Raw genomic sequence first — 21,725 nt, 5'->3', positions numbered from 1 at the left:
CGGGTTTGATTCCCCACTCCTCCACTTGCAGCTGCTGGAATGGCCTTGGGTCAGCCATAGCTCTGGCAGAGGTTGTCCTGCTGTGAGAGTCCTTTCAGCCCCACCCCACCCCACAGGGTGTCTGTTGTGGGGGAGGAAGGTAAAGGAGATTGTGAGCCACTCTGAGATTCGGAGTGGAGGGCAGGAGATAAATCCGATATTATCTTCTTCTTTTTCTTCTTCTTCTTCTCTCTCTCTCTCTCTCTTTCTCCCTCCCTTCCTCTCTCCAGTTACTTCTTAGCTGTGTCCACGCTCTCTCAGTCACCAACCAATCACCTTACTCCCTCATTCCCCCTCTTTCATCCCCCCTTTCTCTACTGCAACTTGGTTGGTCTTAAAGGTTCTACTAGACTCCTGCTTTGTTCTTTAGATACTGTTATCTGAAGAAAAGTGCATGCACACGAAAGCTTATACCTTGTATAATCAATCAACCAATCAATCAATTCTTCATTACAGTCCAAGGACCAGCCAGTTTGAAGCAAGTAGAAAACAGGGTTTTTTTAAAAAAAAAAATACATAAAAATAAGTTCTAAATCATTTACATTCCCTTATCACACAACTCCTTTTCCTAAGAGCTAATACACAGAATTTTGCTACTGCGCATGATACCCGTTTCTGACTATCCCTTAACAAGAATCTCTGCAATCTTTCGGGCCTGAGGTCGACATAGCCTCGCAAGGGTTTGAATTGAGAAAGTAACGGGATAAGTATTTGACATCTCTCATCCTGATCGAGGTTACAGTGTAAAAGTATGCGTGCGATAGTCTCAATTGCATTACTCAAACAAAGGGCAACAGTGCTGTTGGATAGGCAAGTTGGAAAATCTACCACTTAAAATGGCAGAATGAAAAGCGTTAAAGCGAAAGCTTATACGTTGTATAATCAATCAGTCAACCAACCAACCAACCAACCAATCAATTCTTTATTACAGTCCAAAGACCAGCCAGTTTGAAGCAAGTAGAAAGCAGTTTTTTTAAAAAAAAAATACATAAAAATAAGTTCTAAATCAATTACATTCCCATGATCACACAATTCCTTTTCCAAAGAGCTAATACACAGAATTTTGCTACTGCACATGTTACCCGTTTCTGACTATCCCTTAACAAGAATCTCTGCAGATCTTTCAGGCCTTGCAAGGGTTTGAATTGAGAAAGTAGTGGGATAAGTCGGGGGTGGCCAACGGTAGCTCTCCAGATGTTTTTTTTGCCTACAACTCCCATCAGCCCCAGCCAGCATGGCCAATGGCTGGGGCTGATGGGAGTTGTAGGCAAAAAAACACCTGGAGAGCTACCGTTGGCCACCCCTGGGATAAGTATTTGACATCTCACATCCTGATAGAGGTTACAGTGTAAAAGTATATGTGTGATAGCCCCTCAATTGCATTACTCGAACAAGGGCTACAGCGCTGTTGGATAGGCAAGTTGGAAAGTCTACCACCTTAAAACGGCAGAACGAGAAGCGTTAAAGCGGGCTCTTGAAAAAGCCCACCTGTGCCACGCTTGAGTAACGTCCGGAAGAGAAGAGGATGGTGTAAAATTCAAGTCCTTCCTCTGACTCTTATAGCTTAAAAGGTACCTGGTATAACTTGGCTGGTCTTAAAGGTCTCTTCCCCACTTCTAGTCTATCGTTCTAGTTGCGGCTGAAGCTGCAGTTTGCAAACGTTTGGTTCAGGGTGCAAGTTGGGTGCTGCGGAGCCATCTCTGCGTGTGCTTTGGAACACCACCAGCTGCCTGAGCCAAGCTTGCTTAATATGAAACCGGGCAAGCAGGTGCGGCCGCTTCTGCCTCACTCTTCCAACTTTCAGCTTCTTTGCATCTGAATAGGGAGCCAGCGTGCACACACCTGCCCGTTCATTTTCCTGCTCGGGATCTTCCTTCTTGAAGTAGGCATCCATCTGTACTTTTTCATGCTGAGTCACGCATGCAAAAAAAGGCTGCTCAAAACAGCAAGTTGTCTTAGAAGGACTGTTGAGGGATTTGTTTCACAAGGACTGTTGAGGGATTTGTTTCAGAAGGAATGTTGAGGGATTTGCTTCTGTTGAGGGATTCTTCGAGAGAATCAACACTCTCCTCATCGCTTCTAAACCAACTTTTAAAATCTTCTCAACAAACCTCTTTCATCTTGTAGCCTTGATAAGAACATAAGAGAAGCCATGTTGGATCAGGCCAATGGCCCATCCAGTCCAACACTCTGTGTCACATAAGAACATAAGAGAAGCCATGTTGGATCTGGCCAATGGCCCATCCAGTCCAACACTGTGTGTCACATAAGAACATAAGAGAAGCCATGTTGGATCAGGCCAGTGGCCCCTCCAGTCCAACACTCTGTGTCACATAAGAACATAAGAGAAGCCATGTTGAATCAGGCCAATGGCCCATCCAGTCCAACACTCTGTGTCACATAAGAACATAAGAGAAGCCATGTTGGATCAGGCCAGTGGCCCATCCAGTCCAACACTCTGTGTCACAGAAGAACGTAAGAGAAGCCATGTTGGATAAGGCCAATGACCTATCCAGTCCAACACTCTGTGTCACAGAAGAACATAAGAGAAGCCATGTTGGATCAGGCCAATGGCCCCTCCAGTCCAACACTCTGTGTCACACAGAGGCCAACATATGTGTGTGTGTATTCACACACACACACATATACATACATACATATACACACACATACACACACACACACACATATATATATACTGTGGCTAATAGCCACTGATGGACCTCTGCTCCATATTTTTATCCAATCCCTTCTTAAAGCTGCTTGTAGCTGCCGCCAACTCCTGTGGCAGTGAATTCCACATGTTAATCATCTTTTGGGTGAAGAAGGACTTCCTTTTATCCGTTTTAACCCGACTGCTCAGCAGTTTCATCGAATGCCCACGAGTACTTGTATTGTGAGAAAGGGAGAAAAGGACTTCTTTCTCTACCTTCTCCATCCCAGGCATAACCTTGTCAACCTCTCTCATGTCACCCCGCACGTTGATCCTTCCTGTAGGGCTGCCGGGGGTCACCAGGTCCTTGATCATCCTCGTCTCTCTCCTCTGTATCAGCTCTGTTCTGTCCACATCCTTCTTGAAGTGAGGCCTCCAGAACCGTACACAATATTCCGCACGTGGCCTGACCAATGCAGTGTACAGCAGGACCAGGACATCTTGCGATCTGGATGTTATGCCTCTGTTGATGCACTCCCAGATCGCTTTAGACCAGGGGTGGCCAACGGTAGCTCTCCAGATGTTTTTTGCCTACAACTCCCATCAGCCCCAGCCAGCATGGCCGATGGATGGGGCTGATGGGAGTTGTAGGCAAAAAAAATATCTGGAGAGCTACCATTGGCCACCCCTGCTTTAGACTTTTTTGTTGGTGCATCACACTGGCTCCTCATATTTAGCTTTCAGTCTACCCATACCCTAAGATCTTGTTCATGCACACTGCTACCCAGAAGCGTATCTCCCATCCTCATTTTTGTTACCAAGAGCTAGAACTCTGCACTTATCCTTGTTAAATTGCATCGTATTCACTTCCATCCAGTTTCCCAGGGTGTTCAGATCTCGTTGAATTCTATCTCAACCTTCTGGTGTGATGCTGCTGCTCCCAATTTAGTGTCATCTGCAAATGTAGGGCGTTTTCGCACTTACCTTACGCCGGAGCGACGTCCCTCTTCACCGCGCAGCGTCTGCGCGGATTTCGCACTAATTGCTCCGCAGAACCCGGAAGAGCCGCAAAGTCCCGCGGCTTTTGCGTCGCAAATGTAAACCGCCAAAAACCAGTTTACATTTGCGATGCAAAAGCCGCGGGACTTTGCGGCTCTTCCGGGTTCTGCGGAGCAATTAGTGCGAAATCCGCGCAGATGCTGCGCGGTGAAGAGGGACGTCGCTCCGGCGTAAGGTAAGTGTGAAAACGCCCGTAGTGTTCAGTTCAGTTCAGACCTTTATTGGCATAAGAGCAATAATGACTCACAATCAAAAGTAGGCACAAAGGCCTGAAATATAGTAAGAACAATACATAAACAATCGATTAAAATAGCAGCCAAGAATACTAATCAAGAGTAGACAGCCAGCAATTAGAATTCAGTAGTATGCCTAGATTTAATTTCATAGGCTTCTACTAAGAAGTTTGCAACACATGCAGTAATATGGGGATTAACGTCTTCTAAAAGATAGGATAGAATTTTCCTTTTAGTAAATACATTGTGTCGGAGATATTCCGCGAAGAATTGTCTATGTTGTGAGGCCAGGAGAGGACTTTCTAAAATAATATGGGATGTAGAATCAAGGACTCCTAATTCACGTGGGCATAATCTGTTTCGGAGAGGTATCTGTCTAAACCTACCATAGAGAACTGTTGGTGGGAAGGCATTGAAACGCGCCAAAGTGAAAGTCCGACGATGGAATGGGGAGTCTATAGTAAAGAAATAATGGGATATCTTTCCATGTTTTGGGGGTATTGGCTGTAGAGCAAACAGGGGAATGTGAGGGGAACACTTTTTGGTATTCGTGATCCATAAGCCTTAGTTGGATTGTTCTTAAGATATATAATTCGTCACATAAGAAAAGAGCGTCCACCTTAAATACCTCGTTTTTGTAGTTTGTGGGTAAATGTAGAGAGCCACGTAATGCTATACTGGTCTTTCATCAGGTAGTATAATATACTTCCTGAATCCGTTCTGAAATGAATTTTTAACCAGAACTTAAAAGCCATAATCCAGGCTCTGGTTTCTAGAAGGTGTAAACCTAGCTCTGCACAAATGGATGAGTAAGGGACACATGTGGGAGCACCTAAAATCTGACGGCAGAATGATGTAGTGTCATCTGCAAATGTCATCCAGATAACTGATAATTGCCCCAGTGAGATCACAAAAGGGTGGAATTGTGAACTGTTTATTTTGGCTGCTCTGTGAGTGTGCGCACACTCACCGGGTTTGATTCCCCACTCCTTCACTTGCACCTGCTGGAATGACCTTGGGTCAGCCATAGCTCTGGCAGAGGTTGTCCTTGAAAGGGCAGCTGCTGTGAGAGCCCTCTCAGCCCCCCCTCCCACCTCACAGGGCGTCTGTTGTGGAGGAGGAGGATAAAGGAGATTGCCTGAGACTAAGTCTGAGACTCTGAGATTCAGAGTGGAGGGCAGGATATAAATCCAATATCATCATCATCACGTTCACTTTCATTTAGTGGAAGTGTAGCTGCTGGGGGACGAGGAAATGAAGACTATATTCAGGGGAACTGCGCTGCTGTATTTTTACGCATTTATTTTAGGGAATGGGAAAGTATCCTGCCTCCACCCCCAAAGAGAGCTGGGATCCTCACAGAATCAGCGTTGCTGTCAGATGGCCATCTAGCCTCTGTTTCAAAACCTCCAAGGAAGGAGAGCCCACCACCTCCCGAGGAAGCCTGTTCCACTGAGGAACCACTGTAACAGTCAAGAAGTTCTTCCTAATGTTGAGCTGGAAACTCTTCTGATTTAATTTCAACCCGTTGGTTCCGGTCCGGCCTTCTGGGGCAACAGAAAACTGAAAAACTCCCTTTCTTCTGCCCCATCTTAGCGAGAGCCACTGTCTTCTGCTCCTCCCAGCAACAGCTGCACCAGAGAGAAGGGCGGGCAGAGCCGGGAGGTCGTTTTGTCAACCAAGCTGCAGCCGCTCCAGCAATTAGTGGCATTCGGCCTTCTGTCAATCTGTTCAGCTGTTCAGCTGTGACAATCGCCTTCCCTCGGAAGGAGGGGGAGAGGGAACTGAAGTGACCTTGAATGCCCCCAGAGTGGGCAAGGCAACTCCAGGAGTCTGCTGCAGCTGGGCTTTCCCTGGAAGTTCTCGGGGTTGCCAACTCTGGGTTGGGAAATATGAGAACTCGTGGACATTCAATGAAATTGCTGAGCAGTCAGGTTAGAATGGATAAAAGGAAGTACTTCTTCACCCAAAGGGTGATTAACACATGGACTTCACTGCCACAGGAGGCGGCGGCGGCTACAAGCACAGACAGCTTCAAGAGGGGATTGGATAAGCAAATGGAACAGAGGTCCATCAGTGGCTCTTAGCCATAGCGTATTGTTGGAACTCTCTGTCTGGGGCAGTGATGCTCTGTATTCTTGGTGTTTGGGGAGGGGACAGTGTGAGGGCTTCTAGTGTCCTGGCCCCACTGGTGGACCTCCTGATGGCACCTGGGTTTTTTGGCCACTGTTTGACGCAGAGTATGGGACTGGATAGGCCATTGGCCTGATCCAACATGGCTTCTCTTATGTTCTCTGTGTTCTTGGTGCTGGGGGAGGGGACAGTGGGAGGGTTTCTAGTGTCCTGGCCCCACCGATGGACCTTCTGATGGCACCTGGTTTTTTTGGCCACTGTGTGACACAGAGTGTAGGACTGGATGGGCCATTGGCCTGATCCAACATGGCTTCTCTTCTGTTCTTCTGTTCTTAAATTCCAGGAGATTTGGGGAGGAACGGGGGCAGGGGAGGTCAGGGATCTCAGCAGGGTATAATACCGTAGCCTCTATTCATCTTCCAAAGCAGCCATTTCCTTTGGGGAAACTGAGCACAGTCATCTGCGGACCAGTCATCGTTCCAGGAGCGCTACTGGCAGTTGGCAACCCTAGTTGCTCAACAGCCACTGCGGTCAGAACCCAGAGGGATGAAAGGCAGAGCTTTGATCAGCCTAGATAAATGCAGTTTGAAATAAGCAAAGCATATGAAGGCAGAACGTGGGAACTGTTGTGTGCCAATCTTCACCTGGAGTCTTGTGTTCAGTTTTGGGCACCACATTTTAAGAAGGATATCGACAAGCTGCAACGGGTCCAGAGGAGGGCGACGAAGATGGTGAGGGGTCTGGAGACCAAGTCCTATGAGGAAAGGTTGAAGGAGCTGGGCATGTTTAGCCTGGAGAGGAGGCGGCTGAGAGGTGATTGGGTCACCATCTTCAAGTGCTTGAAGGGCTGTCCTATAGAGGATGGGGTGGAATTGTTTTCTGTGGCTCCAGAAGGTAGGACCAGAACCAATGGGTTGAAATTACATCAAAAGAGTTTCCGGCTCAACATTAGGAAGAACTTCCTGACTGTTAGAGCGATTCCTCAGTGGAACAGGCTTCCTCGGGAGGTGGTGGGCTCTCCTTCCTTGGAGGTTTTTAAGCAGAGGCTAGATGGCCATCTGACAGCGATGAAGATCCTGTGAACTTAGGGGGAGGTCTTTGTGAGTTTCCTGCATTTTGCAAGAGGCTGGACTAGATGACTGTGGAGGTCCCTTCCAACTCTATGATTCTATGGTGCAGAATTGTTTTCTGTTGCCAGAAGGTAGGACCAGAACCAATGGGTTGAAATTAAATCAAAAGAGTTTCCGGCTCAACATTAGGAAGAACTTCCTGACCGTCAGAGCGGTCCCTCAGTGGAACAGGATTCCTCGGGAGGTAGTGGGCTCTCCTTCCTTGGAGGTTTTTAAAGAGAGATCTGACAGCACGGCTGCTTCTGTGAATTAGGCAGAACGCAAGAGGGAAGGCAGGCGGAAGGGTTGCTTCAGTGCTTAGTTCTTGCGGCCTATTCTTACACCCCCAGGGAAATGCTGATTGCCTCTTTAGGGTCAGGAAGCAATTTTTCTCCAGGTCATTTTGGCCAAGGATCCTGGAGGTTTTTTGCCATCTTCTGGGCATGGAGCAGGGGTCATTAGAGATGTGTGCGTTGGGGGTGCAGAGGTATTTGTGAATTTCCTGCGTTGTGCAGAGGGTTGGACTAGATGACCTTGGAGGTCCCTTCCAACTCTATGATTCCTGACCGTTAGAGCGGTTCCTCAGTGGATCAGGCTTCCTTGGGAGGAGGTGGGCTCTCCTTCCTTGGAGGTTTTTCAACAGAGGCTAGATGGCCATCTGACAGCAATGAAGATCCTGTGAATTTAGGGGGAGGGGTTTGTTTGTTTGGAATGGTTCCTCAGTGGAACAGGCTTCCTTGGGAGGTAGTGAGCTCTCCTTCCTTGGAGGTTTTTAAAGAGAGATCTGACAGCACGGCTGATTCTGTGAATTAGGCAGAACGCAAGAGGGAAGGCAAGCGGAAGGGTTGCTTCAGTGCTTAGTTCTTGCGGCCTTTTCTTACACCCCCAGGGAAATGCTGATTGCCTCTTTAGGGTCAGGAAGCAATTTTTCTCCAGGTCAATTTGGCCAAAGATCCTGGAGGTTTTTTTTGCCATCTTCTGGGCATGGAGCAGGGGTCATTAGAGATGTGTGCGTTGGGGGTGTAGAGGTATTTGTGAATTTCCTGCGTTGTGCAGAGGGTTGGACTAGATGACCCTGGAGATTCCGTCCAACTCTGTGAGTCTAAATATCGGGGAATCTGTATGTTCAGAAGCAATGTACCTCTAAGAACCAAAAGCAGGAATCAAGAGATTGTCTGGATGCTAGGGTTGCCAAGTCCAACTCAAGAAACATCTGGGGACTTTAGGGGTGGGGCCAGGAGGCTTTGGAGGTGGAGTCAGGAGCAAAGGTGGGACAGGCACGATTGAACTGCAAAAGGAGTTATGGTCATCGCATTTAAAGGGATCGTACTCCTTTTCAATGCCTTTCCTCCGTAGGAAATAACGAAGGATAAGGGCACCTTCTTTGGGGACTCATAGAACTGGACCCCGTGGTCCAATCTTTTTGAAACTTGGGGGGGGGGGTGTTTTGAAGAGTGTCATCAAATGCTATGCTGAAAATTTGGTGCCTCTATCATAAATATCAGCCCCTCTGGAGCTACAGATACCCACAGATCAATTCGCCATTATATCCAGTAGGAATCGATCTTCATAGGGAATAATGGAGTGGCCAGCAGACATCCCCCCCCCCCACTTTCTGATGACCCTGAAGTGGGGGGAGGGCCTCCAAACTGGGGGACCTCCTGCCCCCAGCTGGGGATTGGCAACGCTACCAGATGCTCACTTTTGAGTTCCCCCAGATGCATTTTCTTGAACACGGTGCTCAGAGGACCTCGGTCTGGGGACTCTTAAGGCAATTTTTAAAGGGAGATGTTGTAGCTTAGTGGCAGAGCACTTGCAGAGGCCCTTCAGTGGCTATTAAAAAGGTCAAGGTAGTCCCCTGTGCAAGCACCAGTCGTTTTCGACTCTGGGGTGACGTTGCTTTCACAACGTTTTCTTCAGACTTTTATACGGGGTGGTTTGCCCTTGCCTTCCCCAGTCATCTACGCTTTCCCTCCAGCAAGCTGGGGACTCGTTTGACCGACCTTGGAAGGATGGAAAGCTAAGTCAACCTTTAGCCGGCTACCTAAACCAGCTTCCGCTGGGATCGGACTCAGGTCGTGAGCAGAGGGCTCTGACTGCAGTACTGCAGCTTTACCACTTTATGCCACAGGGCTCCTTGGCTATTAGCCACAGCAAATTGTTGGAACTCTCTGTCTGAGGCAGTGATGCTCTGTATTCTTGGTGCTTGGGGGGCAACAGTGTGAGGACTTCTGGTGTCCTGGCCCCACTGGTGGACCTCCTGATGGAACCTGGTTTTTGTGACCACTGTGTGACACAGAGTGTTGGACTGGATGGGCCATTGGCCTGATCCAACATGGCTTCTCTTATGTTCTAATCCTTGGCATTCCCAGTTAAGAATAAGTAGTAGAAGAAGAAGACTGTAGATTTATACTCCGCCCTTCTCTCTGAATCAGAGTCTAAGAGCGGCTTACACTCTCCTTTATCTACTTTCTCCACAACAGACACCCTGTGAGGTGGGTGGGGCTGAGAGAGTTCTCCCAGAAGCTGCCCTTTCAAGGACAACTCCTGCGAGATCTATGGCTGACCCAAGGTCATCCCAGCAGTTGCAAGTGGAGGAGTGGGGAATCAAACCCGGTTCTCCCAGATAAGAGTCCACATACTTCACCACTATGGCTGACCCAAAGCCATTCCAGCAGCTGCAAGTGGAGGAGTGGTGAATCAAACCCGGTTCTCCTAGATAAGAGTCCGCTCACTTCACCAGTATGGCTGACCCAAGGCCATTCCAGCAGCTGCAAGTGGAGGAGTGGGGAATCAAACCCGGTTCTCCCAGATAAGAGTCCACATACTTCACCACTATGGCTGACCCAAGGCCATTCCAGCAGCTGCAAGTGGAGGAGTGGGGAATCAAACCCGGTTCTCCTAGATAAGAGTCCGCTCACTTCACCACTATGGCTGACCCAAGGCCATTCCAGCAGCTGCAAGTGGAGGAGTGGGGAATCAAACCCGGTTTTCCTAGATAAGAGTCTGCTCACTTCACTACTATGGCTGACCCAAGACCATTCCAGCAGCTGCAAGTGGAGGAGTGGGGAATCAAAACCGGTTCTCCCAGATAAGAGTCCGCTCAACCACTATGTTCAAAACTGGTTCTCCCAGATAAGAGTCCGCTCACTTAACCGCTATGGCTGACCCAAGGCCATTCCAGCAGCTGTCAATGAGGAGTGGGGAATCATACCCGGTTCTCCCAGCTAAGAGCCCGCTCACTTAACCACTATGTTTGACCCAAGGCCATTCCAGCAGCTGTCAAAGGAGGAGTAGGGAATCAAACCCGGTTCTCCCAGATAAGAGTCCACTCACTTAACCACTATGGCTGACCCAAGGCCTTTCCAGCAGCTGCGAGTGGAGGAGTGGGGAATCAAACCTGGTTCTCCCAGATAAGAGTCCGCTCACTTCACCACTATGACTGACCCAAGGCCCTCCCAGCAGCTGCAAGTGGAGGAGTGGGGAATCAAACCCGGTTCTCCCAGATAAAAGCCCATGCACTTAACCATGACACCAAACTGGCTCTCACGTCTAAGTGATGTGAAGGATCTGGAGAGCTGCTGCCAGTCAGAGTAGACAAGACTGTTCTTGACGGACAAGGGGTCCGGCTCGATATAAGGCAGTTTCATATATTTATGGCTTGCTGAACATCTAAAGCAGCGCAAGCCCCCAGCTTCCTTCCTCTTGGGATTGTCCACCACTGGCAAGTCCCCCAGCTTGTCTGTGTCTCAGCATCCCTTGATCTCCTTGGTGGGGTCTGAGGTTTTCCATTTTGGCACAGCCGCTGCCCGCATTCGCTGCATTCCCTCGCAGGTCACAGTGGCCTCCTCTGCTTCTTCGTGTGGCTCGTTTCATAAGACGCGCTGGCAGCCACCTTCCTTTCGACAGATGGCTTAAGAACCGCCTCCTTCCCTCCCCGATCTGATTTATCAGATCGCTCTCCGACTCAAAGCATTTAAGAAGTCATCTGGTTCACTCAGAGCTCTGGCTGCGTTTTGAAAGAGGCCCGAAGGCCTGGGCCAATACAGCTAAGCGGTGGGATGTCAACTGCAGAATCAAGACGAGGGAGGAGCAGGGGGGGGAGGAAAACCCCTGGGGTTGCTGGAGCTGGTGAGAGCTCTCCAATCTGGGCTTATGCAATGTATTTTCAGGGCAGCAGCTGGTACAAAAGCCTCTCAGGAGCCAGCTGAACGAGCTTGTTCTTTTTGGCTCGGTTGGCGGGAGGCAGGATCCAGGGGTGAGCTCGGAGCTTTATCCCCGTAACTGAGATTCAGAGGTTTATCGTTTCCAGCATTGTTATCATCGAGCTGAAATTGAATCAGAAGAGTTTCCAGCTAAACATTAGGAAGAACTTCCTGACAGAGCAGTTCTTCAGTGGAACAGGCTTCCGGGGGGGGGGGGGGGGGAGGGGCTCTCTCCCTTTTTTGGAGGTTTTTAAGCAGAGGCTAGACGGCCATCTGACAGCTATACTGATTCCGTGAACTCAGGCAGCTCTTGAGAAGGAAGGCAGGAAGGGCTCTCGTGGCCCTTTCGTACACGCCCAGGGAAAGGCTGAATACCACTTTGTGGTCGGTCACCAATTTTTCTTCAGGTCAGTTTGGCCAGGAATCTTGGAAGGTTTTGTTTTGTTTTTTTGCCATCTTTTGGGAGTGGAGCAGAGGTCAATGAGGGCCTAGGGCAGGGGGAGGTATTTATGGATTTTCTGCATTGTGCAGGGGGTTGGACCAGATGACCTTGGAGGTCCCTTCCAATTTTATAATTCTGTGATGTGCTTGTCGTGCAGGAGGCCCCAGCTTCACTCCCTGGCATCTCCAGTTAAGGAACAGGTAGTAGGTGATATGAAACACCTGCGCCCGAAACCCCGGAGAGCAGCTCTTAGCAAAGTCAGTACAGACACTGATGAGCCAAGGACCTCTTGATGAAGCTAGCGAGTCAAAGTTTTTAATGGGCTGCAATTACCTTTGGGAAGGCGCACAAGGATCTCTTGAGGGATAGCCGCTGGAATTATTGTGCAAAGGTCAGAGACTTTCTCGGCTTTCCTCTGACACAATAAGACAACTTTGTATGTGTTCAGTTTGTATGTGTTCAGAGAGCCAGTTTGGTGTAGTGGTTAAGTGTGCGGACTCTTATCTGGGAGAACCGGGTTTGATTCCCCACTCCTCCACTTGCATCTGCTGGAATGGCCTTGGGTCAGCCATAGCTCTGGCAGAGGTTGTCCTTGAAAGGGCAGCTGCTGTGAGAGCCCTCTCCAGCCCCACCCACCTCACAGGGTGTCTGTTGTGGGGGAGGAAGGTAAAGGAGATTGTGAGCACCTCTGAGACTCTGCGGAGTGGAGGGCAGGATATAAATCCAATATCTTCATCTACCTCACAGGGTGTCTTTTGTGGGGGGGAAGGTAAAGGAGATTGTGAGCCTCTCTGAGACTCTTCAGAGTGGAGGGCGGGATATAAATCCAATATCTTCATCTACCTCACAGGGTGTCTGTTGTGGGGGAGGAAGGGAAAGGAGATTGTGAGCCCCTCTGAGATTCTTTGGAGTGGAGGGCGGGATATAAATCCAATATCTTCATCTACCTCACAGGGGGTCTGTTGTGGGGGAGGAAGGGAAAGGAGATTGTGAGCCGCTCTGAGACTCTTCAGAGTGGAGGGCAGGATATAAATCCAGTATCGTCTTCTTCTTCTTCATATGTGTTAACAAGGGCCAGGGTTTTTTTTAGCAGGAACCTTAAGGAACACGGTTCCGGCTGGCTTGGCATTGGGGGTGTGGTCTAATATGCAAATGAGTTCCTGCTGGGCTTTTTCTACAAAAAAGGCCTTGTGCTAAACAATGGTGATGTCAGGGGGTATGGCCTAATATGCCCATGAGTTCCTGCTGGGCTTTGTCCAAAAAAAGCCCAGTGTGTAATAATGGTGATGTCGGGGTGTGTGGCCTAATATGCAAATGAGTTCCTGCTGGGCTTCCCCCCCCAAAACACACAAAATTGCCCTGGCAAGGACTGACCCTGATTAGCTTCTGAGATTTGATGAGATCAGGTTAGCCAAGCCAACCAGGTGTGGGCAACTGCCTTTTGTTTGTAGGGCACCTTTAATGTGCAGTGTGCACGGATAGCACATTCCCAGCCCTAATCATCATCATCATCATAGTTGTAGTTGTTGTTAATATTATTATTCCCTTAGCAACCATGTGATGCATTATTGCCATTTGCACAACGTACTGGACTGCATGTTCTTCCCAGACCTTGGTTGATTCCATGACAGAGGGTGTTATGGTAGAGATGGAGCTTGCTGGAACCTGATGGGACACCATTTTGTCGTCAGGAGAAAAGCCTGGCCATAGTGTATTGAGTCAACTCGACAACCTTGGGTTAGCCAGACTCTACTCATCAGGGTTGTTGTGGGGATAAAATGGAGGGAGCCCAGTATTCCATTGTGGGCTCCTTGAACCGTAAGAAGAGCCCAGCTGGATCAGACCAACACTACATCTAGTCCAGCCTCCTGTCTCACACAGAGGCCAACCAGTTCCTCTGGAGGGCCAACAACTGGGTGTAGAGGCTGAGGCTTTTCCCTAATCAGAACATCACAAGAGCCCTGCTGGATCAGACTGGTGGTCCATCTAGTCCAGCCTCCTGTCTCACACAGAGGCCAACCAGTTCCTCTGCAGGGCCAACAACTGGGTGTAGAGGCTGAGGCTTTTCCCTAATCATAACATCACAAGAGCCCTGCTGGATCAGACTGGTGGTCCATCTAGTCCAGCCTCCTGTCTCACACAGAGGCCAACCAGTTCCTCTGCAGGGCCAACAACTGGGTGTAGAGGCTGAGGCTTTTCCCTAATCAGAACATCACAAGAGCCCTGCTGGATCAGACCAGTGAAGGTCCATCTAGTCCAGCCTCCTGTCTCACACAGTGGCCAACCAGTTCCTCTGGAGAGCCAACAACTGGGTGTAGATGCTGAGACCTTTCCCTAATCAGAACATCACAGAGCCCAGCTGGATCAGACCAGAGAGACTCCATTTAGTCCAGCATCCCATCTCACACAGTGGCCAACCAGTTCCTCTGGAGGGCCAACAACAGGGTGTAGATGCTGAGGCCTTTCCCTAATCAGAACATCACAAGAGCCCAGCTGGATCAGACTAGTGAGAGTCCATCTAGTCCAGCATCCTGTCTCACACAATGGCCAACCAGTTCCTCTGGAGGCCCAACAACTGGGTGTAGATGCTGAGACCTTTCCCTAATCAGAACATCACAGAGCCCAGCTGGATCAGACCAGAGAGACTCCATCTACTCCAGCATCCCATCTCACACAGTGGCCAACCAGTGCCTCTGAAAACCAATAACTGGGTGTAGATGCTGAGACCTTTCCCTAATCAGAACATCACAGAGCCCAGCTGGATCAGACCAGAGAGACTCCATCTAGTCCAGCATCCCATCTCACACAGTGGCCAACCAGTTACTCTGGAGGGCCAACAACAGGGTGTAAATGCTGAGGCCTTTCCCTAATCAGAACATCACACGAGCCCTGCTGGATCAGACTAGTGAGACTCCATCTAGTCCAGCATCCCATCTCACACAGTGGCCAACCAGTTCCTCTGGAGGCCCAACAACTGGGTGTAGATGCTGAGACCTTTCCCTAATCAGAACATCACAGAGCCCAGCTGGATCAGACCAGCGAAAGTCCATCTAGTCCAGCATCCCGTCTCACACAGTGGCCAACCAGTTCCTCTGGAGGGCCAACAACCGGGCAGAGAGGCTGAGGTTTTTCCCTGATGTTGCCTCCTGGCACTGGGATTCAGAGGTTGACTTCCTCTGAACTTGGAGGTTCCCTTGGATGAAGGGTACCCTACAGGTGACTAGAAGTCTCCTAGGGGAGTTGAGTGAATTGCAGAAATCTCAAGCCAAGAAAAAATTCAGGACAGAGCCTGGTGAGTGAATGGAGTTCAGCAGTGATGAGATATCATGGAACCCGTCCCTTCAAAGCTGCCATATTCTCCAGGGAGTTGATTTCCATAGTCTGTAATTCCAGGGAGATACCAGACCCAACCTGGAAGGCTGCCTCCCTACTTTGTCCTGTTGTTCTATTGATAAATGGGAGGGATAAATGGGACGGACGGTGGCTCAGTGGTAGAGCATCTGCTTGGGAAGCAGAAGGTCCCAGGTTCAATCCCTGGCATCTCCAAAAAAACGGTCCAGGCAAATAGGTGTGAAAAACCTCAGCTTGAGACCCTGGAGAGCCGCTGCCAGTCTGAGTAGACAAGACTGACTTTGATGGACCAAGTGTCTGATTCAGTAGAAGGCAGCTTCATATGTTCATATGTTTTGGTGAGGGACGGTGGCTCAGTGGTAGAGCATCTGCTTGGGAAGCAGAAGGTCCCAGGTTCAATCCCCAGCATCTCCACTAAAAAAGAGTCCAGGCAAATAGGCGTGAATAACCTCAGCTTGAGACCCTGGAGAGCCATGAATGGGGCTGTGGCTCGGTGGTAGAGCATCTGCTTGGGAAGCAGAAGGTCCCAGGTTCAATCCCTGGCATCTCCAAAAAAACGGTCCAGACAAATAGGTGTGAAAAACCTCAGCTTGAGACCCTGGAGAGCCATGAATGGGGCTGTGGCTCAGTGGTAGAGTATCTGCTTGGTAAGCAGGAGGTCCCAGGTTCAATCTCTGGCATCTCCAACTCAAAAGGGTCCAGGCAAATAGGTGTGAAAAACCTCAGCTTAAGACCCTGGAGAGCTGCTGCCAGTCTGAGAAGACAATACTGACTTTGATGGACCCAGGGTCTGATTTAGTATAAGGCAGCTTCATATGTTCATATAAATGGTAGGCAGGTGCAATTTGGCAGTGCTCAGCGAAGGAGCTAGGAGGGAAAGGTTACACAGGTGTAAATTGACACCCCAATCAGAAAGAGAGGTTAAGTGGGAGAACGATGGTCAGCAAGGCGGAACAGCTTGGGAGAGGCTTTGCTCTGGCAAGAACTCTGGCTGCTTTTCAACTTTCTGAATGCATAAACTGCTTGGTCAGAGCCAATGGCCTGGATTCAAGCTACCAACCTCCAGGGAGTATCTGGAGATCTCCTGGGATTACAGCTGATCTCCAGGTAACAGAGATCAGTTCCTTTGAAGGGTAGGTCATACGGCATTCGTAGGCTTGCCAGTCCCCAGGTCCCAGAAGAGGATCCCCCAGTTTTGCAGGCTCCTCCCTGCTAAGTAGCCCCGCCCAAACAGCCACCACGTGCCTTTAAATATCAGTACTTAGAAGAAGCTTGCAAGGATTTGCTTGTATTTTGGAATGTGTGTGCCTTTAAATTTCAGCATGGCAAAGCTTCAGGGAGGTGGGGTGAGTAGGCAGATCCATGTGGCTGTTCCAGGTGAATATGTGAGAGAGGAAGCCGGCACAGTCCTCCTGTTTCTTTGGCATTCATTTCAGAAGTCATTTGTATGGATAGTAAAGAGTTAACCAGAACCCGATTATTTGTATGGATAGTAAAGTGTCAAGTGGAACCTAAAATCCTTTGCACGGTACTTTCGTTTTTCTGCGTGAGTCTGAAGAAGTTGGTTGAAATACAGCAGGTTGCTACATCCAGCAACTGTCATGAGTAAATTGGCCCAGCGAGATCACAGAAGCAAACTGTTCACTTTGGCTGCTTTGTGAGTGTATGTGAGTGTGTTCACTTTCATTTAGTGGAAGTGCAGCTGGCTGGGGAACCCTCTGAAGGCAGAAAAGAGGAAGAGGAAATAAAGACTGTATTCAAGGGAACTGTACTGCTTCATTTTATTAATTAATTAATTAATTAATTCATTCATTTATTTTCAGGAATAGGAAAGTTTCCCAGCTCTACCTCAAAATCCCCAAGAATTTCCTGAGTTTGACCTGGCAACCCTGTGTTATACCCTGCAGGGTAGCGTTGCCAGGTCCCCCCCGCATCCACAGCAGGGGATGGGGAGGTAGGGTTTGCCAGTTCAAGGTTGGAACACTCCTGAAGGTTTGGGGGTCAGTCCAGGGATATCGGGAGGTCCAATGCTATAGCGTCCACCCTCCAAACCATCCATTTTCCCAGATTCTAGTGGTACATTGGTGAGGAGGGGAGCTATCTTTTGAGTATGCTGGGTCCAAGCAGTTCAAGGGACACATGAAGTTGCCTTTTACTGAATCCGACCCTTAGTCCATCAAAGTCAGCACTGTCAACTCAGACAGGCAGGGTCTTTCCCATCACCTACTGCCCGGTCCTTTCAACTGGAGATGTTGGGCATCGAACCTGGGACCTTCTGCATGCCAGGCAGAGGCTCTGCCACTGAGCCAGGTTCTCAGGTCAAGGTCTTTCCCATCACCTCCTCCCTGGTTCTTTCAACTGGAGATGGTGGGCATCGAACCTGGGACCTTCTGCATGCCAAGCAGAGGCTCTGCCACTGAGCCAGGGTCTCAGGTCAAGGTCTTTCCCATCACCTCCTCCCTGGTTCTTTTAACTGGAGATGGTGGGGATCGAACCTGGGACCTTCTGCATGCCAAGCAGATGCTCTCCTCTTGAGCCAAGGGGTTGTGTTTTCTTACGCCTTTCCTTCACCTCTTTCTCTTTCTTTCCCCTTACAGCTGATAGTTGAAAAGACGACTGACTTCCCTACCGCTGAATACTCTCTGGTGGAGGATGTAGCCCTCCACTTCACGTGTTTGATGGACAGACTGAACGAGCAGCGTCTGTTTCAACCAGACCTGTGTGACGTCGACGTGGTCCTGGTGCCGCAGAAGAGCATCTTCCCCGCCCACAAGGGGGTCCTGGCCGCCTACAGCCAGTTCTTCCACTCCCTCTTCACCAGGAATAAGCAGCTCCAGCGGGTGGAGCTCTCCCTGGAGGCCTTGACCTCCCAAGGCCTCCAGCAGATCCTCAACTTCATCTACACCTCCAAGCTGTTGGTCAACGCTTGCAATGTGCGGGACGTCCTGAGCGCGGCCACCGTCCTGCAGATGAACAACATCGCGTCCTCTTGTCAGGAGCTGATCAACACCCGGTCACTCATCTTGGCTGTGGCCAGCAACATGGCTTTGCCTCCTCCGGACAACTGTGGCAAGAACGTCCCTTCTCAGTATTACTGCGACATCAAGCAAGAAATGGATTCCCCGCGCCCCAAAATCTTCGCTCGGGAGGGGAACGACCCGTATTCCTTGCGTGTGGAGGACCGAGCGGTATGTGAAGGCAAGCAGCAGGTCCCTGCGGTCGGCACCAAGAAATATTACAAGGAGGAGAAAGAGGGCAGCCCTCAGCTCTGTAAGATGGAAGGGGAAGAGTCTGAGGTGGTTCTGGGCAACCAGGATTCTTACAACCGTGGGGAGCAGATCATTGTGGAAGTCAACCTCAACAATCAAACCCTCAATGTCTCCAAGGGGATGGAGGGGAAGCCTTCTGCAGTCAACCAGGCAGCCACCATCGCCGCGGTCATCGGACGGCCCAAAGGGGACGGGCTTCCCACAGAAGAGCATAGAGAGGAAGAGAATGGGGAAGGAGAGGAAGAAGACGAGGAAGCCGAAGTTGGGGAGGAAGACGAGGAGGAGCACAGTGAAGAGGAGGACCTGGAGGAGACCAGTGAGGAGGAGGAAGAAGAAGAAGAGGATGTTGAAGACCTGGCCGGTATCAAAAGGGAGAAGTCTGGGCTGTCCCACAGGCCCAGCAGGTCTTCCAAGGTCATGACACCAGCCACCATATCTCCAGAGACTGCCAAGGTGGCTGTGGCCACGGAAGAGGAGGAGGGGGAGGAGGAGGAGGAAGAAGACGGGGAGGAGGAAGAGGAGAACCGGAGAGGGAGGAAGAGGAAGAAGGACCAAGACGGGCTGGGCCAGAAGGTCAAGCTGGAGGAGAAGCAGCACTACCCATGCAAGAAGTGCCCCCGGGTTTTCAACAACCGCTGGTACCTGGAGAAGCACATGAACGTCACGCACAGCCGCATGCAGATCTGCGACAAGTGCGGCAAGAGGTTCCTGCTAGAGAGTGAGCTGCTGTTGCACCACCAGACAGACTGTGAGAAGAACATCCAGGTGAGCCCCTCCCCAGAAAGGATGGTGTGGTTTCGTGCTCTTTGGACCCAGGAAGGGAGTTCACAGGAGAGGCAACCATGCCGGTGGGGCTATTGCAGGCAATAGGAGAAACAGACACCGTGACGTACTGGCTAGCCATGTTTAGTAAAACCTTCTTAGAAAAACCTTTTTAGAATCATATAATCTTTTTATACATTAAAACAGCACTATAGGCTCATTAAGAACATAAGAGAAGCCAATTTGGATCAGACCAATGGGCCATCCAGTCCAACATAGCTCCTCTTATGTTCTTATGTGACTCAGAGTGTTGGACTGGATGGGCCCTTGGCCTGATCCAACAGGGCTTCTCTTGTGTTCTTATGTGACACAGAGTGTTGGACTGGATGGGCCCTTGGCCTGATCCAACAGGGCTTCTCTTGTGTTCTTATGTGACACAGAGTGTTGGACTGGATGGGCCCTTGGCCTGATCCAACAGGGCTTCTCTTGTGTTCTTATGTGACACAGAGTGTTGGACTGGATGGGCCACTGGCCTGATCCAACATGGCTTCTCTTGTGTTCTTATGTGACACAGAGTGTTGGACTGGATGGGCCCTGGCCTGATCCAACATGGCTTCTCTTATGTTCTTATGTGACACAGAGTGTTGGACTGGAGGGGCCATTGGCCTGATCCAACATGGCTCCTCTTATGTTCTTATGTGACACAGAGTGTTGGACTGGATGGGCCCTTGGCCTGATCCAGCAGGGCTTCTCTTCTGTTCTTATGTGACACAGAGTGTTGGACTGGATGGGCCATTGGCCTGATCCAATATGGCTTCTCTTATGTTCTTATGTGACACAGAGTGTTGGACTGGAGGGGCCATTGGCCTGATCCAACAGGGCTTCTCTTCTGTTCTTATGTGACACAGAGTGTTGGACTGGATGGGCCCTTGGCCTGATCCAACAGGGCTTCTCTTCTGTTCTTATGTGACACAGAGTGTTGGACTGGATGGGCCATTGGCCTGATCCAACATGGTTTCTCTTATGTTCTTATGTGACACAGAGTGTTGGACTGGAGGGGCCACTGGCCTGATCCAACATGGCTTCTCTTATGTTCTTATCTGACACAGAGTGTTGGACTGGATGGGCCATTGGCCTGATCCAACATGGCTCCTCTTATGTTCTTATGTGACTCAGAGTGTTGGACTGGAGGGGCCTTTGGCCTGATCCCACATGGCTTCTCTTATGTTCTTAGTTGGAAAGAAAGCAACTTTAAATGCCTTCTCCAAGATGCTGGCTTGCTTGGCTTGGAGAAGTGATTTAAAGAGAGAAATGTCTTCTCCAAGATGGCCAATGGGGTGATGGGGGTTTCAAGAGCCACACAATATATGTGGAAGAGCCACATGTGGCCCCCTGGCCCACAGGGTTGCTGTAACGTATAAAAAGATTATGATTCAAAAAAAGGTTTTTTCTAAAAAGGTTTTACTAAACATGGTTAGTAGGGTTGCCAAGTCCAATTTAAGAAATATCTGGGGACTTTGGGGGTGGAGCCAGGAGACATTAGGGGTGGAGCCAAGGTCAAGGGTGTGACAAGCATAATTGAACTCCAAAGGGAGTTCTGGCCATCACATTTAAAGGGACGGCACACCTTTTCAATGCCTTCCTTCGATAGGAAATAATGAAGGATAGGGGCACCTTCTTTTGGGGCTCATAGAATTAGACCCCCTGGACCAATCTTTTTGAAACTTGGGAGGTATTTCGGGGAGAGGCACTAGCTGCTATACTGAAAATTTGGTGCCTCTAACCCAAAAAACAGCCCCCCCAGAGCCCCAGATATTTGCGGATCTATTCTCCATGATTTTCTATGGGAATAAATCTCCCTAGGGAATAACAGAGTTCCCAGCAGACGTTTCCCTCCCCTCCCCCCACTTTCTGACGACCCTGAAGCGGGGGGAGGGTTTCCAAACCGGGGGATCCCCTGCCCCCACCTGGGGATTGGCAACCCTACTTGAAGGCAGGGCCGGCCCTGCCCTGCCGCTAGGCAAACTAGGCAGTTGCTTGGGATGCCGGGAGGCTGGGGGTGGCAGATTGGGGGCTCCCCATTGCACCCCATTGTTGAGTCAAAACGCGCAGGTGCAGGCTGTGAGTAGTCAACAGGCCTTAGTTTGGAAAGCGGTGCGGGAGGGATAGGCTTCCCAACCCCCCCGCCCTGCCGGGGGACCCCTGAATTAGCAGCCTTTTCTCCCGCTCTCCAAAAACGTGGAAGCAGGGGTGGGGGTGGGGAAATGGCGCGGCCTCCCTTCGCGAGGTGCATGCTGGGACTCGTAGTCCTTGTGTCCTCTCCAGCTGCTACAGGCGTCTCCTCGGGGAGTCTGGCTGGCGGAGGGGGGGGAGCTCCACCCCCAGAGGACCATGTGCGTTTCTACCTCCGGAGGCTTCAGTCGCTGATTGAAAGGCTTCCTCTTGGGATGGGGTGTCTGTGTTACTTGGA

General features: G+C 50.0%; 1 protein-coding gene across 1 annotated transcript in view; it reads left to right on the top strand.

The window, feature by feature from the left end:
* Nucleotides 1-21,725, top strand: part of ZBTB47 (zinc finger and BTB domain containing 47) — a 71,131-nt gene that overhangs the window by 28,520 nt on the left and 20,886 nt on the right. The window contains exon 2 of the mRNA XM_060248040.1: nucleotides 17,822-19,258. Coding sequence (XP_060104023.1) covers nucleotides 17,822-19,258 — 1,437 coding nt within the window. The remainder of the gene's footprint in view (nucleotides 1-17,821; nucleotides 19,259-21,725) is intronic.

This window comes from Heteronotia binoei, chromosome 10 (genome assembly GCF_032191835.1).
Source record: "Heteronotia binoei isolate CCM8104 ecotype False Entrance Well chromosome 10, APGP_CSIRO_Hbin_v1, whole genome shotgun sequence".
NCBI classification, from domain to species: domain Eukaryota; kingdom Metazoa; phylum Chordata; class Lepidosauria; order Squamata; family Gekkonidae; genus Heteronotia; species Heteronotia binoei.
This window is presented reverse-complemented; position numbering and strand designations above follow the sequence as displayed.